The sequence below is a fragment of the Oncorhynchus tshawytscha genome, linkage group LG16 (assembly GCF_018296145.1).
Source record: "Oncorhynchus tshawytscha isolate Ot180627B linkage group LG16, Otsh_v2.0, whole genome shotgun sequence".
NCBI classification, from domain to species: domain Eukaryota; kingdom Metazoa; phylum Chordata; class Actinopteri; order Salmoniformes; family Salmonidae; genus Oncorhynchus; species Oncorhynchus tshawytscha.
Window position 1 is genome coordinate 80,526,760 of NC_056444.1, and position 21,043 is coordinate 80,547,802.

The 21,043-nt window shown below is 45.1% G+C and overlaps 1 protein-coding gene across 1 annotated transcript in view; it reads right to left on the reverse strand.

Annotated features, from left to right (window-relative positions):
- Nucleotides 1-21,043, reverse strand: part of LOC112215247 (copine-8) — a 220,199-nt gene that overhangs the window by 14,936 nt on the left and 184,220 nt on the right. Inside the window, exons 15-18 of the mRNA XM_042299746.1 lie at nucleotides 10,682-10,728; nucleotides 10,338-10,519; nucleotides 5,536-5,663; nucleotides 3,854-3,956 (exon numbers count right to left, since the gene is read on the reverse strand). Of these exons, the coding sequence (XP_042155680.1) occupies nucleotides 3,854-3,956; nucleotides 5,536-5,663; nucleotides 10,338-10,519; nucleotides 10,682-10,728 (460 nt within the window). The remainder of the gene's footprint in view (nucleotides 1-3,853; nucleotides 3,957-5,535; nucleotides 5,664-10,337; nucleotides 10,520-10,681; nucleotides 10,729-21,043) is intronic.

Genomic DNA, 21,043 nt, shown 5'->3' on the forward strand with positions numbered 1-21,043 from the left:
CATGTGCAAAGGATTAGCATTTCAATTGTTATAATTGTTTGTGTGTGCACTTCTGTGATTGTTTAGTTAGTTAATAAATACATTATTTTAGACAATTGATGTATGGATGACTCATAGTGAAGACTGGGTTCCTGCAGATAACCAACAATTTACGACGTTTGGAATGAGACTAACGTGAGGTAAAGAAGAATTCATTCATCAGAAGACTATTGATCAGACATGAAAATATCTGAAAAGTTATATTAGGAAAATTATAACTTTGTAATCTGAATATTTTCCTTGGTGCCCCGACTTCCAAGTTAATTACAGTTACATGATTAATCAGTTTAATCGCATAATAATAATTACAGAGAGTCATTTGATAAAGATTAATCTTCAGTTTAATGATGCCAAAGACACGACACCAGCATGGTGAAGGCAAAGGGTGGCTACTTTGTTGAACACTTTTTTTGGTTACAATTTGATTCCATATGTATTATTTCATAGTTTTAAAAATAAAGAAAAACCCTTGAATGAGTAGGTGTGTCCAAACCTTTGACTGGTACTGTAGTTCAAAACATTAATTAGTAGAAACACTTATCTCTGCCACCTTCATAGACATTTCCATTCAATCTTATTCAGGATTGCTGGAACAGTAGCCTATATGAGATATGTTGGTGATCTAACAGCAGGTGCTTGAAACCAGCTAATAATGAACTAGGGCTTTCGAAGCAAAACCTGATGTGCATTAACTCTTAGCAATTACTGTATCTAACATGCCCTGTACTGTACACTGTAAATCTATTATAGTATCACCTCTTACTCCTCTCTGCTTATCTGAACTGTCTCCATCCCACTATGTCAACGTAATGGATAAATCTATGTCTTATCCTTCAAAACACCATCCCACCCCCACCACCCCAACCCAACCATCACCCCCCTCCAACCACCCCCACCACCCCCCCCGCCATCACTACCAGCAGCACCACCCCACCATCACTACCAGCACCACCACCCCCACCATCACTACCAGCAGCACCACCCCCACCATCACTACCAGCAGCACCACCACCACCCCCACCATCACTACCAGCACCACCACCCCCACCATCACTACCAGCACCACCACCCCCACCATCACTACCAGCACTACCAGCACCACCACCCCCACCATCACTACCAGCACCACCACCCCCACCACCCTCACCATCACTACCAGCACCACCAACCCCACCATCACTACCACCACCACCCCTACCACCACCCCCACCACCCCCGGCGCCCCCATTGCCATCACCACCAAAAGTACATTATTTAGTCGACACTGTTAGTAACTTTACTTCTAACCCAGGGGATCCTGCTTCTGCAAGCTGTTTAAATACTATCTATCTTTGGACTGCAAAAATACTTGCAAACCCAGCAATTTGGAATCTGTCAATCTCTAGCTGTTCCCGGCTGTAATAGTACTTTCCAGTCTGCAGAAGCTTTAAAAAAAACTTTCTAATATTGTCAAGTTTTATTTCAACCGTCCTCTGCATGACAAATCAGTCAGTGAGTCCGTTTCCCTCCCACCTTCCCCGTGACATGGGTATGAACTGCCAACATTCCAAATGACACCCTATTTCCTATGTAGTGCACTACTTTTGACAAGGGTCCTATAGGATGTAGTGCACTACTTCGGACCAGGGCCCTATAGGGTGTAGTGCACTCCTTTTGACCAGGGCCCTTTAGGATGTAGTGCACTACTTTGGACCAGGGCCCTATAGGGTGTAGTGCACTACTTTGGACCAGAAGTGCACTACTTCGGACCAGGGCCCTATAGGGGGTAGTGCACTATTTTGGACCAGGGCCCTATAGGGGGTAGTGCACTACTTTGGACCAGGACCCTATGGGATGTAGTGCACTACTTTGGACCAGGGTGTAGTGTGTAGTCCACTACTTTTGATCAGGACCCATATGGTGCCATTTGGAACAGAGCCATGGAGTGCTGTAATAGAGTGGGCCAAAAGGAATGATTGGCAGAAAGGTGATTCTACTGTTCTGTTCTAACATGTGAGGAAAACAGAAGGCCCTCCTTTATAATTCACTGCCCTGAGAGGAGAGTTAAGGAGAGAATCATGGAACATCAGAGACAGGGGTTGGAACTAATATTTAGCCAAAAGGCTGGCCTGGTACATTTACATTTGAATCATTTAGCTTTTATCCAGAGCCACGTAAAAGGGCAGACAGGACTGCAAAGGTGGTGGCAGTTGGCAGAACACAGAAAGCAGGACAGAGGAAGCAGGTTGGAAGGCTTGGTTGAGGAAGCTGAGGTTGGTTAGAGGTAGATGGCTTGGCTGAGACAGGTTAGATGTAGATGGCTTGGCTGAGACAGGTTAGATGTAGATGGCTGAGGCAGGTCAGAGGTAGATGGCTGAGACAGGCTAGAGGTAGATGACTGAGGCAGGTCAGAGGTAGATGGCTTGGCTGAGACAGGTTAGATGTAGATGGCTGAGGCAGGTTAGAGGTAGATGGCTGAGGCAGGTCAGAGGTAGATGGCTTGGCTGAGACAGGTTAGATGTAGATGGCTGAGGCAGGTCAGAGGTAGATGGCTGAGACAGGCTAGAGGTAGATGACTGAGGCAGGTCAGAGGTAGATGGCTGAGGCAGGTTAGAGGTAGATGGCTGAGGCTAGAGGCAGGTCAGGCTAGGTAGATGGCTGAGGAGGCAGTAGATGGCTGAGACAGGCTAGAGGTAGATGACTGAGGCAGGTCAGAGGTAGATGGCTGATGCAGGTTAGCGATAGATGACTGAGGCAGGTTAGAGGTAGATGGCTTGCCTGAGACAGGCTAGAGGTAGATGACTGAGGCAGGTCAGAGGTAGATGTCTTGGCTGAGGCAGGTCAGAGGTAGATGTCTTGGCTGAGACAGGCTAGAGGTAGATGGCTGAGGTAGGTCAGAGGTAGATGTCTTGGCTGAGACAGGCTAGAGGTAGATGGCTGAGGTAGGTCAGCGGTAGATGTCTTGGCTGAGACAGGTTAGATGTAGATGGCTGAGACAGGTCTGAGGTAGATGTCTTGGCTGAGACAGGTTAGAGATAGATGGCTGAGGCAAGTCAGAGGTAGATGTCTTGGCTGAGGCAGGTTAGAGGTAGATGGTCTTGGCTGAGGCAGGTTAGAGGTAGATGGCTGAGGCAGGTTAGAGGTAGATGGCTGAGGCAGATCAGAGGTAGATGTCTTGGCTGAGGCAGGTTAGAGGTAGATGGCTGAGGTAAGATAGAGCAGCAGACAAGATCTTAAAAGGAAGGTGTGGCTGTTCTAATGGTTTTACTAACAGTCGCAAATTCCCTTTAAACCCAGTCTGCTGTGAGGTCAGAGGTTAGAGGTCATCAGAGGTCAGAATGCCGCACCGCTCGCCCATTGGACAGCTGGCCAGTAAACACCCTCTCAGTGCATTCTCACGGCCAGAGAGACACAAAGTGGATTTTTCAAACAGACATTTCAAAAAGGCACAAGCAGAAGTTAATGTAAAGTAACAGTGCTGTGATGTTCATATACAAAACCTACATTTGGTCAAAGAAAAATAGAAGAAGATCCAAACAACAGTAAAACAACTGGAGTGAACAACAGAACTAAACATAGGCCCACATCCTGAAATAAAGTGGCTCTGACGAGCATGGCTCAAAGCAGCAGAAAAACAGACATTGATTTTGGCCTGGAGCTAGCTGAGGTAAAAAAAAGGCGCGTTAAAAGCAGAAAAGCAGAGAAGTTAAAAGCAGCCGTAAAGCCCTTGCGGAGAGGGAGAGAAAGACAGAGACAGACACAGAGAAAGAGACACAGGGAGACAGAGGGCAGAGGAGGATTATGGGTAGCGGGAACATCCAAGCAGCCTACTCACATTGACGATGGCCTCCTTGGTCTGGGCCATGTCTGATATGACTCCGTCTGTGATGATGAGCAGGACAAAGTACTGAGAGCCGTCTTGTACGACCGCTGCGTACCTGTCAGAGAGACAACAGAGACTGCATTTGTAGACTGTAAATTAACGGCAAGAAGCCCAAATACATTTCATATTGGAATAAAACGTAATCATTTCAAACCTTGCTTACATTTGTTTACGATCATGTCTTTTGTATTGTTCGTGGAAATACCCGGGAGCAGATTTGCCTGTGTTTTTAGTGTATCCTCTGTCTATGACATAGACGCTCAGAATGTATCAAACATATTCTGGGAATCCACCACAGTGTGCCTCTGAACTGTGTGTAGTTTCACCTGCCCTGCGCTGTTTGACTGGGGGGAACAACAACACATTAAAAGGCGATCTCTTCTCAGATACTAACTTCCTGTCACCAGAGAGCCAGAGTCCCAGAGCCTCAATATAGACATGTTAAGTACAGCCTGCTGTTTACTGTGACTCTCCTGTCTGTGATGAGCCAGAGTCTCAGCAGTATTCTGTATGTACGTGGCCTAGTTTCCACCACCCATCCCTAGCTGTCCATGACATGAATCATTTACTGATGTGTTTAGCAATGCAAGTTGCTGTATTGTTTCTGTTATATATATATATGTTTTGTTTGTTGTTGTTACTGATGGATTGCCAGGTCGGCTCTGACCAGGGGCTGTATGCATTAAGCCTCTCACAATAGAATGACTGATCTAGGATCAGCCCCCATCCCGCCCGTCCATGTAATCTTATTCATTATGATCTGCTCCTCTGAGACGTTTCACACGGACCCTGATCTTATTACTGTAACTAGAGAAGACAACAGTGACAACATCCAAGATCTCATTATGCCAAAACTAAGGACGTTATTGACATTTCAGCCAGACCTCTGGGGTTTGTTGAGTCCCTTCTCCTGCTTTCTAATTTTGCCTGTCAAACGATTGGCTCTCTGGAGTCTGGAGTCGACACTTGAATTTGTGTGTGTGTGTCATCATAAGACAGAGACATGAGAGATTACTGCTGTTTGGGAAGTTAAATGGACATCAAGCGAAACACACACACACACACACACACACACACACACACACACACACACACACACACACACACACACACACACACACACACACACACACACACACACACACACACACACACACACACACACACACACACACACACACACACACACACACACACACACACACACACACACACACACACACACACACACACAACATGTGACCACTTATTAATTTGTTCTGGGACTTGACCACAAGTTACATCTGTTACCGCGGCGACAGTTTTTTTCTTCTCTTTTTTCCCCCCTTTCATTAAATCACCACACATCCAAAAAACTGATAGTGTCTGTTAGTGGTCTGTCTGGATCAGTGTGGAGATGAAGGTTTCCTGAAGGTTTGTCTTTCAACTTATTTTCTAACCAAGGTTGAGCTAAGGTTGATTAATGACCAGCCTTGCGTTGCTGTTGAACTGTAGCCTGGTCCCAGATCTGTTTATGCTGTCTTATCAGTCTTTTCGAGATGGCTGTACAGCACAAACAGATCTGGGATCAGGCTATATGAGTTGATAGGAGAGCTTCTGTACTGTCTGTCTCCGGGGCTCACGGTCACACTCACTTTGCCACATGGTTGACAACCGGAGAGAAGTTGGTGGGTCCGTAGAGTTGTACAGTCTTTAGACTCTGATGGTATGCTTCTAGAATCCCCTCCATTCCGTTGCAGTAAGGGTTCTCTATGTTGCCATTCTGTGATGGAGTAAATACAAAACATGTAACCTGAATTAAACTCAACAAAAACTATAAACGCAACATGTAAAGGGAACTGAAACAAAAGATCCCAGAAAAGTTCCATACGAACAAAAAAGCACATTTCTCTCACATTTTGTGCACAAATTTGTTTACATTCCTGTTAGTGAGCATTTCTCATTTGCCAATATAATCCAACCACCTGAAAGGTGTGGCATATCAAGAAGCTGATTAAACTGCATGATCATTACTATTACATCATTACATGATCAACACTGACTTGCCTAGTTAAATAAAGGTTAAATAAATAAAATAAAAATGCACAGGTGCACCTTGTGTTGGGGACAAAGGCAGTTTTGTCACACAACACAATCCCACAGATGTTTCATGTTTTGAGGGACCGTGCAATTTGCAAGTTGATTGCAGGAATGTTCACCAGAACTGTTGCCAGAGAATATAATGTTAATTTCTCTACCATAAGCAGCCTCCAACATCGTTTTAGAGAATTTGGCAGTACGTCCAACTGGCCACACAACTTACAGACCACGTGTAACCACGCCAGCCCAGGGCACCAGCTGTTCCGGAAGACTGTGTGATCACACTCTCCGCAGCCGATGTGAGTAAGACCTTTAAACAGGTCAACATTCACAAGGCCACAGGGCCAGACGGATTATCAGGACGTGTACCGCGAGCATGCGCTGACCAACTGGCAAGTGCCTTCACTGACATTTTCAACCTCTCCCTGTCCGAGTCTGTAATACCAACATGTTTTAAGCAGACCACCATAGTCCCTGTGCCCAAGAACACTAAGGTAACCTGCCTAAATGACTACCGACACATAGCACTCATGTCTGTAGCCATGAAATGCTTTGAAAGGCTGGTCATGGCTCACATCAACACCATTATCCCAGAAACCCTAGAGTCACCGCAATTTGCATACCGCCCTAACAGATCCACACTGCCCTTTCCCACCTGGACAAAAGGAACGCCTATGTGAGAATGCTATTCATTGACTACAGCTCCGCATTCAACACCATTGCACCCTCAAAGCTCATCACTAGGCTAAGGATCCTGGGACTAAACACCTCCCTCTGTAACTGGATCCTGGACTTCCTGACAGGCCGCCCCCAGGTGGTGAGGGTAGGTAGCAACACATCTTTAACGCTGATCCTCAACACCGGAGCTCCCCAGGGGTGCGTGCTCAGTCCCCTCCTGTACTCCCTGTTCACTCATGACTGCACAGCCAGGCACGACTCCAACACCATCATTAAGTTTGACGATGACACAACAGTGATAGGCCTGATCACCGACAACGACGAGACAGCCTATAGGGTGGAGGTCAGAGACCTGGCTGTGTGGTGCCAGGACAACAACCTCTCCCTCAACATGATCAAGACAAAGGAGATGATTGTGGACTACAGGAAAAGGAGGACCGAACAGGCCCCCACTCTCATCAACGGGTCTGTAGTGGAGCAGGTTGAGAGCTTCAAGTTCCTTGGTGTCCACATCACCAACAAACTAACATGGTCCAAGCACACCAAGACAGCTGTGAAGAGGGCACAACAAAACCTATTCCCCCTCAGGAGACTAAAAATGTTTTGCATGGGTCTTCAGATCCTCAAAAGGTTCTACAGCTGCACCAAGAGCATCCTGACTGGTTGCATCACCGCCTGGTATGGCAACTGCTTGGCCTCCGACCGCAGGCTCTACAGAGGGTAGTGCGTACGGCCCAGTACATCACTGGGGCCATGCTTCCTGACATCCAGGACCTCTACACCAAACGGTGTCAGAGGAAGACCCTAAAAATTGTCAAAGACTCCAGCCACCCTAGTCATATCCTATTCTCTCTGCTACCGCAAGGTAAGTGGAACCGGAGCACCAAGTTTAGGTCCATTAGACTTCTAAACAGCTTCTAACCCCAAGCCATAAGACTACTGAACATCTTATTCGTATATTTGTAAATGTTTTAAACTGCATTGTTGGTTAAGGGCTTGTAAGTAAGTATTTCACTGTAAGGTCTACACACCTGTTGCATTCAGCATTTCACTGTAAGGTCTACACACCTGTTGTATTCAGCATTTCACTGTAAGGTCTACACACCTGTTGTATTCAGCATTTCACTGTAAGGTCTACTACACCTGTTGTATTCAGCATTTTTCACTGTATTCAGCATTTCACTGTAAGGTCTACACACCTGTTGGTCTACACACCTGTTGTATTCAGCATTTCACTGTAAGGTCTACTACACCTATTGTATTCAGCATTTCACTGTAAGGTCTACACACCTGTTGTATTCAGCATTTCACTGTAAGGCTACACAAAATATTTGGTTTAAATTTTTTTATGTATCTTTCCTTTGCGGGGCTATGGCGGTGGAGACCCTGTTGATGACCTGCTCATTAGTTTTATTGTACAACACCATCCCCATCCAGCTTTGCGGGTAGGAGAGTAGGACCAGTAACCGGAAGGTTGCTGGATCTAACACCCTAGCCGACAAGGTACAAATCTGTTGCTCTGGCAGTTAACCCCCAACAACAACTGCTCCCCAGACGCCGATGACACGTTTCGGTTTGAATAGATTCAGTCGTGCAACTGACTAGGTATCCCATTTCCATCCACATTAACTGGCTGAGAGAAGTCTAATTGATTGAAGAATCCGTCAGGCTTATAGAAGCCAAATTGCACAATAAAAGGTTTTAAATGAATCCCGTGTTTAATTTATGCATGCTCATATCTGTCAAAGGAACACACATGTTCAATCCCTCACACGCACGCACGCACACACACACACACACACACACACACACACACACACACACACACACACACACACACACACACACACACACACACACACACACACACACACACACACACACACACACACACACACACACACACATATATAGAAACTCTACTGGGAAAGGTATATCATATGTAGGGAAATGCTGTGCAAGAAGTCAGTCAGAGCCAGCCACATTAATAACCACCAGAAGAAGTCAGTCAGAGCCAGCCACATTAATAACCACCAGAAGAAGTCAGTCAGAGCCAGCCACATTAATAAACACCAGAAGAAGTCAGTCAGAGCCAGCCACATTAATAACCACCAGAAGAAGTCAGTCACAGCCAGCCACATTAATAAACACCAGAAGAAGTCAGTCACAGCCAGCCACATTAATAACCACCAGAAGAAGTCAGTCACAGCCAGCCACATTAATAACCACCAGAAGAAGTCAGTCATAGCCAGCCACATTAATAAACACCAGAAGAAGTCAGTCACAGCCAGCCACATTAATAACCACCAGAAGAAGTCAGTCACAGCCAGCCACATTAATAACCACCAGAAGAAGTCAGTCACAGCCAGCCACATTAATAAACACCAGAAGAAGTCAGTCACAGCCAGCCACATTAATAACCACCAGAAGAAGTCAGTCACAGCCAGCCACATTAATAACCACCAGAAGAAGTCAGTCATAGCCAGCCACATTAATAAACACCAGAAGAAGTCAGTCACAGCCAGCCACATTAATAACCACCAGAAGAAGTCAGTCACAGCCAGCCACATTAATAACCACCAGAAGAAGTCAGTCACAGCCAGCCACATTAATTAATACACCAGAAGAAGAAGTCAGAAGAAGTCACAGCCAGCCACATTAATAACCACCAGAAGAAGTCAGTCACAGCCAGCCACATTAATAAACACCAGAAGAAGTCAGTCACAGCCAGCCACATTAATAACCACCAGAAGAAGTCAGTCACAGCCAGCCACATTAATAACCACCAGAAGAAGTCAGTCACAGCCAGCCACATTAATAACCACCAGAAGAAGTCAGTCACAGCCAGCCACATTAATAACCACCAGAAGAAGTCAGTCACAGCCAGCCACATTAATAACCACCAGAAGAAGTCAGTCACAGCCAGCCACATTAATAACCACCAGAAGAAGTCAGTCACAGCCAGCCACATTAATAAACACCAGAAGAAGTCAGTCAGAGCCAGCCACATTAATATACACCAGAAGAAGTCAGTCAGAGCCAGCCACATTAATAAACACCAGAAGAAGTCAGTCACAGCCAGCCACATTAATAAACACCAGAAGAAGTCAGTCACAGCCAGCCACATTAATAAACACCAGAAGAAGTCAGTCAGAGCCAGCCACATTAATAAACACCAGAAGAAGTCAGTCAGAACCAGCCACATTAATAAACCTGCTGAATGTTTGAAGTGTGCTTCTTTGAGTCATTACTAACAGCATTATTAACACCCTCAGTGATGTACTGTACAGTAGATAGCTATAGCTACATCTACGGGCAGGGGTTGTACAGTAGCTAGCTATAGCTACATCTGCAGGAAGGGGTTGTACAGTAGCTAGCTATAGCTACATCTGCAGGAAGGGGCTGTACAGTAACTAGCTATAGCTATATCTGCAGGCAGCGGCTATACAGTAACTAGCTATAGCTACATCTGCAGGCAGGGGCTGTACAGTATAGTTACCAGTGAGGATCCATCCATCCTTCAGGCAGAGGCTGTACAGTATAGTTACCAGGGGAACTCATTGGACATCAGATAATACCTAGTTTAGCACCAAACTCTGCAAGCTCTACCAGCCCCAGTGAGAATCTGTAGTGTGCGTGTGTGCGCGTCTGCAGTCATAGGACGATGATAGATAGTTACCAAGGGGAACTCGTGGGACACATGTCCATCGGGGGGCAGCTTGGCTCCGAAGCCCAGAGCAGGGAACATCTTGTCACTGTCATAGTCCTGAATGATCTCCCCTACAGCCTTCAGGGCCATGGCGTATGCATTCATCTGGTACGGGTTCATGTAGTGGAGGGAGGTGGACTGGGACGGGTTACCTGGAGAGCAACCCAGGTGGGTTAGAATGCAGGGTTCAGAGTTCAGAGCTTGAGTAGAGACAGCAGCCTGCTGGACTTGAGAGCCTCACAGTAAGAGATAGTCAGCTTATAGAGCTGTAGAATACAATACAAAGAATGTATCAAAATAGTACCAGCCCTCACCATTGGATGCTGTGAAATCAATGGCCACCGTGAAGTGAATCTGAGTTCTGGAAGAGAAGAACAGAGAAAAATATTGATTTTAGATATTGTAACAGAGAACTCCTGGTGTTTAATTTATAGTTGGGTTGAGTCTCTCTCTCTCTCTCTCTCTCTCTCTCTCTCTCTCTCTCTCTCTCTCTCTCGCTCTCTCTCTCTCTCTCTCTCTCTCTCTCTCTCTCTTTCCAAAGCAAGTGAAATAGATAATAAACAAAAGTGAAATAAACAATAAAATTAACAGTAAACATTACACTCACAAAATAATAAAGACATTTCAAATGTCATATTATGTATACAGTGTTGTAACGATGTGAAAATGGTTAAGGTACAAAAGGGGAGATATCAAAATTGGATTTGTTTTCAAACTCTTTGTGGGTCTGTGTAATCTGAGGGACATATGTGTCTCTAATATTGATCATACATTGGGAAGGAGGTTAGGAAGTGCAGCTCAGTTTCCACCTCATTTTATGGGTAGTTTGCACATAGCCTGTCTTCTCTTGTGAGCCAGGTCTGCCTATGACAACCTTTCTCAATAGCAAGGATATACCTTTCTCAATAGCAAGGATATGCTCACTGAGTCTGTACATACATTGGGGCAAAAAAGTAATTAGTCAGCCACCAATTGTGCAAGTTCTCCCACTTAAAAAGATGAGAGAGGCCTGTAATTTTCATAATCAGATAAAATGACAAAAAAAAATCCAGAAAATCACATTGTAGGATTTTTAATGAATTTATTTGCAAATTATGGTGGAAAATAAGTATTTGGTAACCTACAAACAAGCAAGATTTCTGTCTCTCACAGACCTGTAACTTCTTCTTTAAGAGGCTCCTCTGTCCTCCACTCGTTAACTGTATTAATGGCACCTGTTTGAACTTGTTATCGGTATAAAAGACATCTGTCCACAACCTCAAACAGTCACACTCCAAACTCCACTATGGCCAAGACCAAAGAGCTGTCAAAGGACACCAGAAACAAAATTGTAGACCTGCAACAGGCTGGGAAGACTGAATCTGCAATAGGTAAGCAGCTTGGTTTGAAGAAATCAACTGTGGGAGCAATTATTAGGAAATGGAAGACATACAAGACCACTGATAATCTCCCTCGATCTGGGGCTCCACGCAAGATCTCACCCCGTGGGGTCAAAATGATCATAAGAACGGTGAGCAAAAATCCCAGAACCACACAGGGGGACCTAGTGAATGACCTGCAGAGAGCTGGGACCAAAGTAACAAAGCCTACCATCAGTAACACACTACGCCGCAAGGGACTCAAATCCTGCAGTGCCAGACGTGTCCCCCTGTTTAAGCCAGTACATGTCCAGGCCCGTCTGAAGTTTGCTAGAGAGCATTTGGATGATCCAGAAGAAGATTGGGAGAATGTCATATGGTCAGATGAAACCAAAATAGAACTTTTTGGTAAAAACTCAACTCGTCGTGTTTGGAGGACAAAGAATGCTGAGTTGCATCCAAAGAACACCATACCTACTGTGAAGCATGGGGTTGGAAACATCATGCTTTGGGCTGTTTTTCTGCAAAGGCACCAGGACAACTGATCCGTGTAAAGGAAAGAATGAATGGGGCCATGTATCGTGAGATTTTGAGTGAAAACCTCCTTCCATCAGCAAGGGCATTGAAGATGAAACGTGGCTTGGTCTTTCAGCATGACAATGATCCCAAACACACCGCCCGGGCAACGAAGGAGTGGCTTCGTAAGAAGCATTTCAAGGTCCTGGAGTGGCCTAGCCAGTCTCCAGATCTCAACCCCATAGAAAATCTTTGGAGGGAGTTGAAAGTCCGTGTTGCCCATGTAACAGTATAACTTTAGACCGTCCCCTCGCCCATACCCGGGCGCGAACCAGGCACCCTCTGCACACATAAACAACAGTCACCCACAAAGCATCATTACCCATCGCTCCACAAAAGCCTTGCAGAGCAAGGGGAACTACAACTTCAAGGTCTTAGCAAGTGACATCACCGATTGAAATGCTATTTAGCGCGCACCGCTAACTAAGCTAGCCGTTTCACATCCGTTACACTCACCCCCCTTTTGACCTCAAATCAAATCAAATCAAATTTTATTTGTCACATACACATGGTTAGCAGATGTTAATGCGAGTGTAGCGAAATGCTTGTGCTTCTAGTTCCGACAATGCAGTAATAACGAACAAGTAATCTAACTAACAATTCCAAAAAAACTACTGTCTTATACACAGTGTAAGGGGATAAAGAATATGTACATAAGGATATATGAATGAGTGATGGTACAGAGCAGCATAGGCAAGATACAGTAGATGATATCGAGTACAGTATATACATATGAGATGAGTATGTAAACCAAGTGGCATAGTTAAAGTGGCTAGTGATACATGTATTACATAAGGATGCAGTCGATGATATAGAGTACAGTATCTACGTGTGCATATGAGATGAATAATGTAGGGTAAGTAACATTATATAAGGTAGCATTGTTTAAAGTGGCTAGTGATATATTTACATCATTTCCCATCAATTCCCATTATTAAAGTGGCTGGAGTAGAGTCAGTGTCATTGACAGTGTGTTGGCAGTAGCCACTCAATGTTAGTGGTGGCTGTTTAACAGTCTGATGGCCTTGAGATAGAAGCTGTTTTTCAGTCTCTCGGTCCCAGCTTTGATGCACCTGTACTGACCTCGCCTTCTGGATGACAGCGGGGTGAACAGGCAGTGGCTCGGGTGGTTGATGTCCTTGATGATCTTTATGGCCTTCCTGTAGCATCGGGTGGTGTAGGTGTCCTGGAGGGCAGGTAGTTTGCCCCCGGTGATGCGTTGTGCAGACCTCACTACCCTCTGGAGAGCCTTACGGTTGAGGGCGGTGCAGTTGCCATACCAGGCGGTGATACAGCCCGCCAGGATGCTCTCGATTGTGCATCTGTAGAAGTTTGTGAGTGCTTTTGGTGACAAGCCAAATTTCTTCAGCCTCCTGTGGTTGAAGAGGCGCTGCTGCGCCTTCCTCACGATGCTGTCTGTGTGAGTGGACCAATTCAGTTTGTCTGTGATGTGTATGCCGAGGAACTTAAAACTTGCTACCCTCTCCACTACTGTTCCATCGATGTGGATGGGGGTGTTCCCTCTGCTGTTTCCTGAAGTCCACAATCATCTCCTTAGTTTTGTTGACGTTGAGTGTGAGGTTATTTTCCTGACACCACACTCCGAGGGCCCTCACCTCCTCCCTGTAGGCCGTCTTGTCGTTGTTGGTAATCAAGCCTACCACTGTTGTGTCGTCCGCAAACTTGATGATTGAGTTGGAGGCGTGCATGGCCACGCAGTCGTGGGTGAACAGGGAGTACAGGAGAGGGCTCAGAACGCACCCTTGTGGGGCCCCAGTGTTGAGGATCAGCGGGGAGGAGATGTTGTTGCCTACCCTCACCACCTGGGGGCGGCCCGTCAGGAAGTCCAGAACCCAGTTGCACAGGGCGGGGTCGAGACCCAGGGTCTCGAGCTTGATGACGAGCTTGGAGGGTACTATGGTGTTGAATGCCGAGCTGTAGTCGATGAACAGCATTCTCACATAGGTATTCCTCTTGTCCAGATGGGTTAGGGCAGTGTGCAGTGTGGTTGAGATTGCATCGTCTGTGGACCTATTTGGGCGGTAAGCAAATTGGAGTGGGTCTAGGGTGTCAGGTAGGGTGGAGGTGATATGGTCCTTGACTAGTCTCTCAAAGCACTTCATGATGACGGATGTGAGTGCTACGGGCGGTAGTCGTTTAGCTCAGTTACCTTAGCTTTCTTGGGAACAGGAACAATGGTGGCCCTCTTGAAGCATGTGGGAACAGCAGACTGGTATAGGGATTGATTGAATATGTCCGTAAACACACCGGCCAGCTGGTCTGCGCATGCTCTGAGGGCGCGGCTGGGGATGCCGTCTGGGCCTGCAGCCTTGCGAGGGTTAACACGTTTAAATGTCTTACTCACCTCGGCTGCAGTGAAGGAGAGACCGCATGTTTTTGTTGCAGGCCGTGTCAGTGGCACTGTATTGTCCTCAAAGCGGGCAAAAAGTTATTTAGTCTGCCTGGGAGCAAGACATCCTGGTCCGTGACTGGGCTGGGTTTCTTCCTGTAGTCCGTGATTGACTGTAGACCCTGCCACATGCCTCTTGTGTCTGAGCCGTTGAATTGAGATTCTACTTTGTCTCTGTACTGGCGCTTAGCTTGTTTGATAGCCTTGCGGAGGGAATAGCTGCACTGTTTGTATTCAGTCATGTTACCAGACACCTTGCCCTGATTAAAAGCAGTGGTTTGCGCCTTCAGTTTCACACGAATGCTGCCATCAATCCAAGGTTTCTGGTTAGGGAATGTTTTAATCGTTGCTATGGGAACGACATCTTCAACGCACGTTCTAATGAACTCGCACACCGAATCAGCGTATTCGTCAATGTTGTTGTCTGACGCAATACGAAACATCTCCCAGTCCACGTGATGGAAGCAGTCTTGGAGTGTGGAGTCAGCTTGGTCGGACCAGCGTTGGACAGACCTCAGCGTGGGAGCCTCTTGTTTTAGTTTCTGTCTGTAGGCAGGGATCAACAAAATGGAGTCGTGGTCAGCTTTTCCGAAAGGGGGGCGGGGCAGGGCCTTATATGCGTCGCGGAAGTTAGAGTAACAATGATCCAGGGTCTTTCCACCCCTGGTTGCGTAATCGATATGCTGATAAAATTTAGGGAGTCTTGTTTTCAGATTAGCCTTGTTAAAATCCCCAGCTACAATGAATGCAGCCTCCGGATAAATCGTTTCCAGTTTGCAGAGAGTTAAATAAAGTTCGTTCAGAGCCATCAATGTGTCTGCTTGGGGGGGATATATACGGCTGTGATTATAATCGAAGAGAATTCTCTTGGTAGATAATGCGGTCTACATTTGATTGTGAGGAATTCTAAATCAGGTGAACAGAAGGATTTGAGTTCCTGTATGTTTCTTTCATCACACCATGTCACGTTAGTCATAAGGCATACGCCCCGCCCCTCTTCTTACCAGAAAGATGTTTGTTTCTGTCGGCGCGATGCGTGGAGAAACCCGCTGGCTGCACCGCTTCGGATAGCGTCTCTCCGGTTAGCCATGTTTCCGTGAAGCAGAGAACGTTGCAGTTCTGATGTCCCTCTGGAATGCTACCCTTGCTCGGATTTCATCAACCTTGTTGTCAAGAGACTGGACATTGGCGAGAAGAATGCTAGGGAGTGGTGCACGATGTGCCCGTCTCCGGAGTCTGACCAGAAGACCGCTTCGTTTCCCTCTTTTTCTGAGTCGTTTTTTGTATTTTTTTGGGTCGCTGCATGTAATCCACTCCGTTACACTGGTTGTAAGGCAGAACACAGGATCCGCATCGCGAAAAACATATTCTTGGTCGTACTGATGGTGAGTTGACGCTGATCTTATATTCAGTAGTTCTTCTCGGCTGTATGTAATGAAACCTAAGATGATCTGGGGTACTAGTGTAAGAAATAACACGTAAAAAAACAAAAAACTGCATAGTTTCCTAGGAACGCGAAGCGAGGCGGCCATCTCTGTCGGCGCCGGAAGTTCTGTCCTCCTCCTTTTTTTCCGCAGCAACCAGTGATCCGGGTCAACAGCATCAATGTAACAGTATAACTTTAGACCGTCCCCTCGCCCATGCCCGGGCGCGAACCAGGGACCCTCTGCACACATCAACAACAGTCACCCACGAAGCATCGTTACCCATCGCTCCACAAAAGCTGCGGCCCTTGCAGAGCAAGGGGAACTACTACTTCAAGGTCTCAGAGCAAGTGACGTCACCGATTGAAACGCTACTTAGCGCGCACCGCCAACTAAGCTAGCCGTTTCACATCCGTTACACCCAGCAACAGCCCCAAAACATCATTGCTCTAGAGGAGATCTGCATGGAGGAATGGACCAAAATACCAGCAACAGTGTGTGAAAACCTTGTGAAAACTTACAGAAAACGTTTGACCTCTGTCATTGCCAACAAAGGGTATTTAACAAAGTATTGAGATAAACTTTTGTTATTGACCAAATACTTATTTTCCACCATAATTTGCAAATAAATTCATTAAAAATCCTACAATGTGATTTTCTGGATTTTTTTTCTCATTTTGTCTGTCATAGTTGAACTGTACCTATGAATGAAAATTACAGGCCTCTCTCATCTTTTTAAGTGGGAGAACTTGTACAATTGGTGGCTGACTAAACACTTTTTTGCCCCACTGTAGTTAAAGCATTCCTTCATTTTGGGCCAGTCACAATGGTCAGGTATTCTGTCACTGTGTACTCTCTGTTTAGGGCCAAATAGCATTCTAGTTTGCTCTGTTTTTTGGTTAATTCTTTCCAATGTATCAAGTAATTTTATACTCATGATTTGGTTGGGTCTAATTGTGTTAATGTCCTGGGCCTCTGTCAGTTCTGTTGGTGTTTGTGAACAGAGCCCTAGTGGTGTTTTACATTGTACACAGAGGATATTTTTTGCAGAATTCTACATGCAGACTCTCAATTTGGTGTTTGTCCCATTTTGTGAATTCTTGGTCTCTCTCTCTCTCTAACTCTCTCTCTCCTACAAAGTTACATCCTAGTGGCTCGGCTTGAAGATATAATCCTCCCCATCTGTCCAGGAGACCACCTCAATTACCCAGAAGCCATCACTCTGCTCTCTGCTTCAGCTCTCACCTGGGAGAAAAGCACCGACCGAACCGACGAAGCCGGCTTTCCTGTTCAACCGAGTCGGTATATATTTCTTTTATATATGTTTTATTTTTTATCCTTCTCCCAGGAGCATAAGATAAATTAATTCACAGTAGCAGCAGAGAAGCTGCCAGTCTGGTTTCCAAGCCCAGTTAGGCAGCAAGCCAGTCCAACTACATGCATGGCCACACATCTGGATGGCTTCGCTTGGCTGGACTGCACCCTTACCACTTTTAAGACTTATAAAACGTGTTTGACTGACAGGACAGCAATTACTACAAACATTAACATACACTGAGTATACCAAACATTAGGAACACTTTTCTAATATTGAGTTAAACCCCTCTCCCCTTTTTCCCCATGAATAGCATCAATTCGTCAGGGCATGGACTCTACAAGGTGTTGAAAGGGTTCCACAGGGATGCTGGCCCATGTTGACCCCAATGCTTCCCACAGTTGTGTCAAGTTGGCTGGATGTCCTTTGGGTGGTGGACCATTCTTGATACACACAGGAAACTGTTGAGTGTGAAAAACCCAGCAGCATAGGAGTTCCTGATACAAACCGGTGCCTCTGGCACCTACTACCATACCCCGTTCAAAAGCACTTCACTATTTTGTCTTGCCTATTCACTCTCTGAATGGCACACATACACAATCCATGGCTCAATTGTCTCAAGGCTTAAAAATCCTTCTTTAACCTGTCTGCCCCCCTTCATCTACACTGATTGAAGTGGATTTAACAAGTGACATCAACAAAGGATTATAGTTTTCACCTGGATTCACTGGGTCAGCCTGTCATGGAAAGAGCGGGAGTTCATAAAATGTTTTGTACAGTCAGTGTCTATGTGTACGTACAGTTGAAGTCAGAAGTTTACATACACCTAAGCCAAATTCATTTAAACTCAGTTATTCACAATTCCTGACATTTAATCCTAGTAAAAATTCCCTGTCTTAGGTCAGTTAGGATAACCAATTTATTTTAAGAATGTGAAATGTCAGAATAATAGTAGAGAGAGTGACTTATTTCAGCTTTTATTAATTTCATCACATTTCCAGTGGGTCAGAAGTTTACATACAGTCAATTAGTATTTGGCAGCATTGTCTTTAAATTGTTTAATTTGGGTCAAATGTTTTTGTTGGGTGAATTTTGGCCCATTCCTCCTGACAGAGCTGTTGTAACTGAGTCAGGTTTTTAGGCCTCCTTGTTCGCACACGCTTTTTCAGTTCTGCCCACATGTTTTCTATAGGATTGAGGTCAGGGCTTTGTGATGGCCACTCAAATACCTTGACTTTGTTGTCCTTAAGCTATTTTGCCACAACTTTGGAAGTATGCTTGGGGTCAGTGTCCATTTGGAAGATCCATTTGCGACAAAGCTTTCATTTTCCTCCCTCACGATGCCATCTATTTTGTGAAGTGCATCAGTCCCCCCTGCAGCAAAGTACCCCCACAACATGATGCTTCCATCTCCGTGCTTCACCATTGGGATGGTGTTCTTTCGGCTTGTAAGCCTCCCACTTTTTCCTCCAAACATAACGATGGTCATCATGGCCAAACAGTTCTGTTTTCTATCATCAGACCAGAGGACATTTCTCAAAAAAGTGCGATCTTTGTCCCCATGTGCAGTTGCAAACCGTAGTCTGGCTTTTTGATGGCGGTTTTGGAGCAGTGGTTTCTTTCTTGCTGAGCGGCCTTTCAGGTTATGTCGATATAGGACTCGTTTTACTGTGGATATAGATACTTTGTACCTGTTTCCTCCAGCATCTTCACAAGGTCCTTTGCTGTTGTTCTGGGATTGATTTGCACTTTTCACACCAAAGTACGTTCATCTCTAGGAGACAGAACGCGTCTCCTTCCTGAGCGATATGACGGCGACGTGGTCCCATGGTGTTTATACTTGCGTACTATTGTTTGTACAGATTAACGTGGTACCTTCAGGCATTTGGAAATTGCTCCCAAGGATGAACCAGACTTGTGGAGGTCTACAGTTTGTTTTCTGAGGTCTTGGCTGATTTCTTTTGATTTTCCAATGATGTCAAGCAGAGGCACTGAGTTTGAAGGTAGGCAATAAAATACATCCACAGGTACACCTCCAATTGACTCAAATGATGTCAATTAGCCTATCAGAAGCTTCTAATGCCATGACATATTTTTCTGGAATTTTCCAAGCTGTTTAAAGGCACATTCAACTTAGTGTATATAAACTTCTGACCCACTGGAATTGTGATACAGTGAATTATAAGTGAAATAATCTGTCTGTAAACAATTGTTGGAAACATGACTTGTGTCATGTACAAAGTAGATGTCCTAACCGACTTGCCAAAACTATAGTTTGTTAACAAGAAATTTGTGGAATGGTTGAAAAATGAGTTTTATGGGGGCAGCATTTTCACTTTTGGATGAATAGCGTGCCCAGAGTGAACTGCCTCCTACTCTGTCCCAGATGCTAATATTTGCATATTATTAGTAGTATAGGATAGAGAACACTCTGACGTTTCTAAAACTGTTTGAATGATGTCTGTGAGTATAACAGAACTCATATGGCAGGCGAAACCTGAGAAAAATTTCAACCTGGAAGTGGGACATCTGAGGTTTGTAGTTTTTCAAAGCTTGGCCTACCAAATACACATTGAGATATAGATGAGGTTGCACTTCCTAGTGCTTCCACTAAACTTGAATGAGGATTCTACTATAAAGGAGGGGCTCATGAGACCTCTTTGAGTCAGCGGTCTGGCAGAGAGCCTTGGTCTCATGACGCGCCCTCCCGACAGAGTTACCACTCGTTCCAGTGCCTGTCTGAAGACAAAGGAATTCTCCGGTTGGAACATTATTGATGTTTTATGTTAAAAACATCCTAACGATTGATTCCATACATCGTTGGACATGTTTCTAAAGGACTGTAACAGAACTTTTTGAGTTCTTGTCTGGATGAAATGCTCGCTCCTCATGTAGATGGATTACTGGGCTGAACACGCTAACAGCAAGTGGCTATTTGGACATAAATGATGGAACTTTATGGAACAAATCAGTCATTTATTGTCGAACTGGGATTTCTGGGAGTGCCTTCTGATGAAGATCATCAAAGGTAAGTGAATATTTGTTTCTAACTTTGTTGATTCCAAAATGGCGGATATTCCTCTGGCTGTTTTGGGTTCTGAGTGCCGTTCTCAGATTATGCTTTTTCCGTAAAGTTTTTTTAAAATCTGACACAGCGGTTGCATTAAGGAGAAGTCTATCTTTAATTCTGTGAACAACACTAGTATCTTTTATTAATGTTTATTATTAGTATTTCTGCACAATGAGAGAGAGAGAGAGAGAGAGAGAGAGAGAGAGAGAGAGAGAGAGAGTTTTTTTTTAGAGTTGACGAACACGACCCGATGGTAAACAAAGTAGTGTTAATTAATGGGAGGAAGAGTTACTACTAAACATGTTCTGACAAAACCCTCATCAACAGCTCTCCAAGCTGCCAGGGTCTGTTTTCTTGTTCAGCCTCATCTGATTCCCACTTCTGTTGTATTGTATATTAACATCATCCATTTTAAATGGAGTCCTGTGTTAGTCATCTCTATTGTATTTTTGCCTACAGTGTATAATCATGGTTTATCATTAGGCTGTCAGTGTATATGCAAACAGCCTCACTAACATTTAGG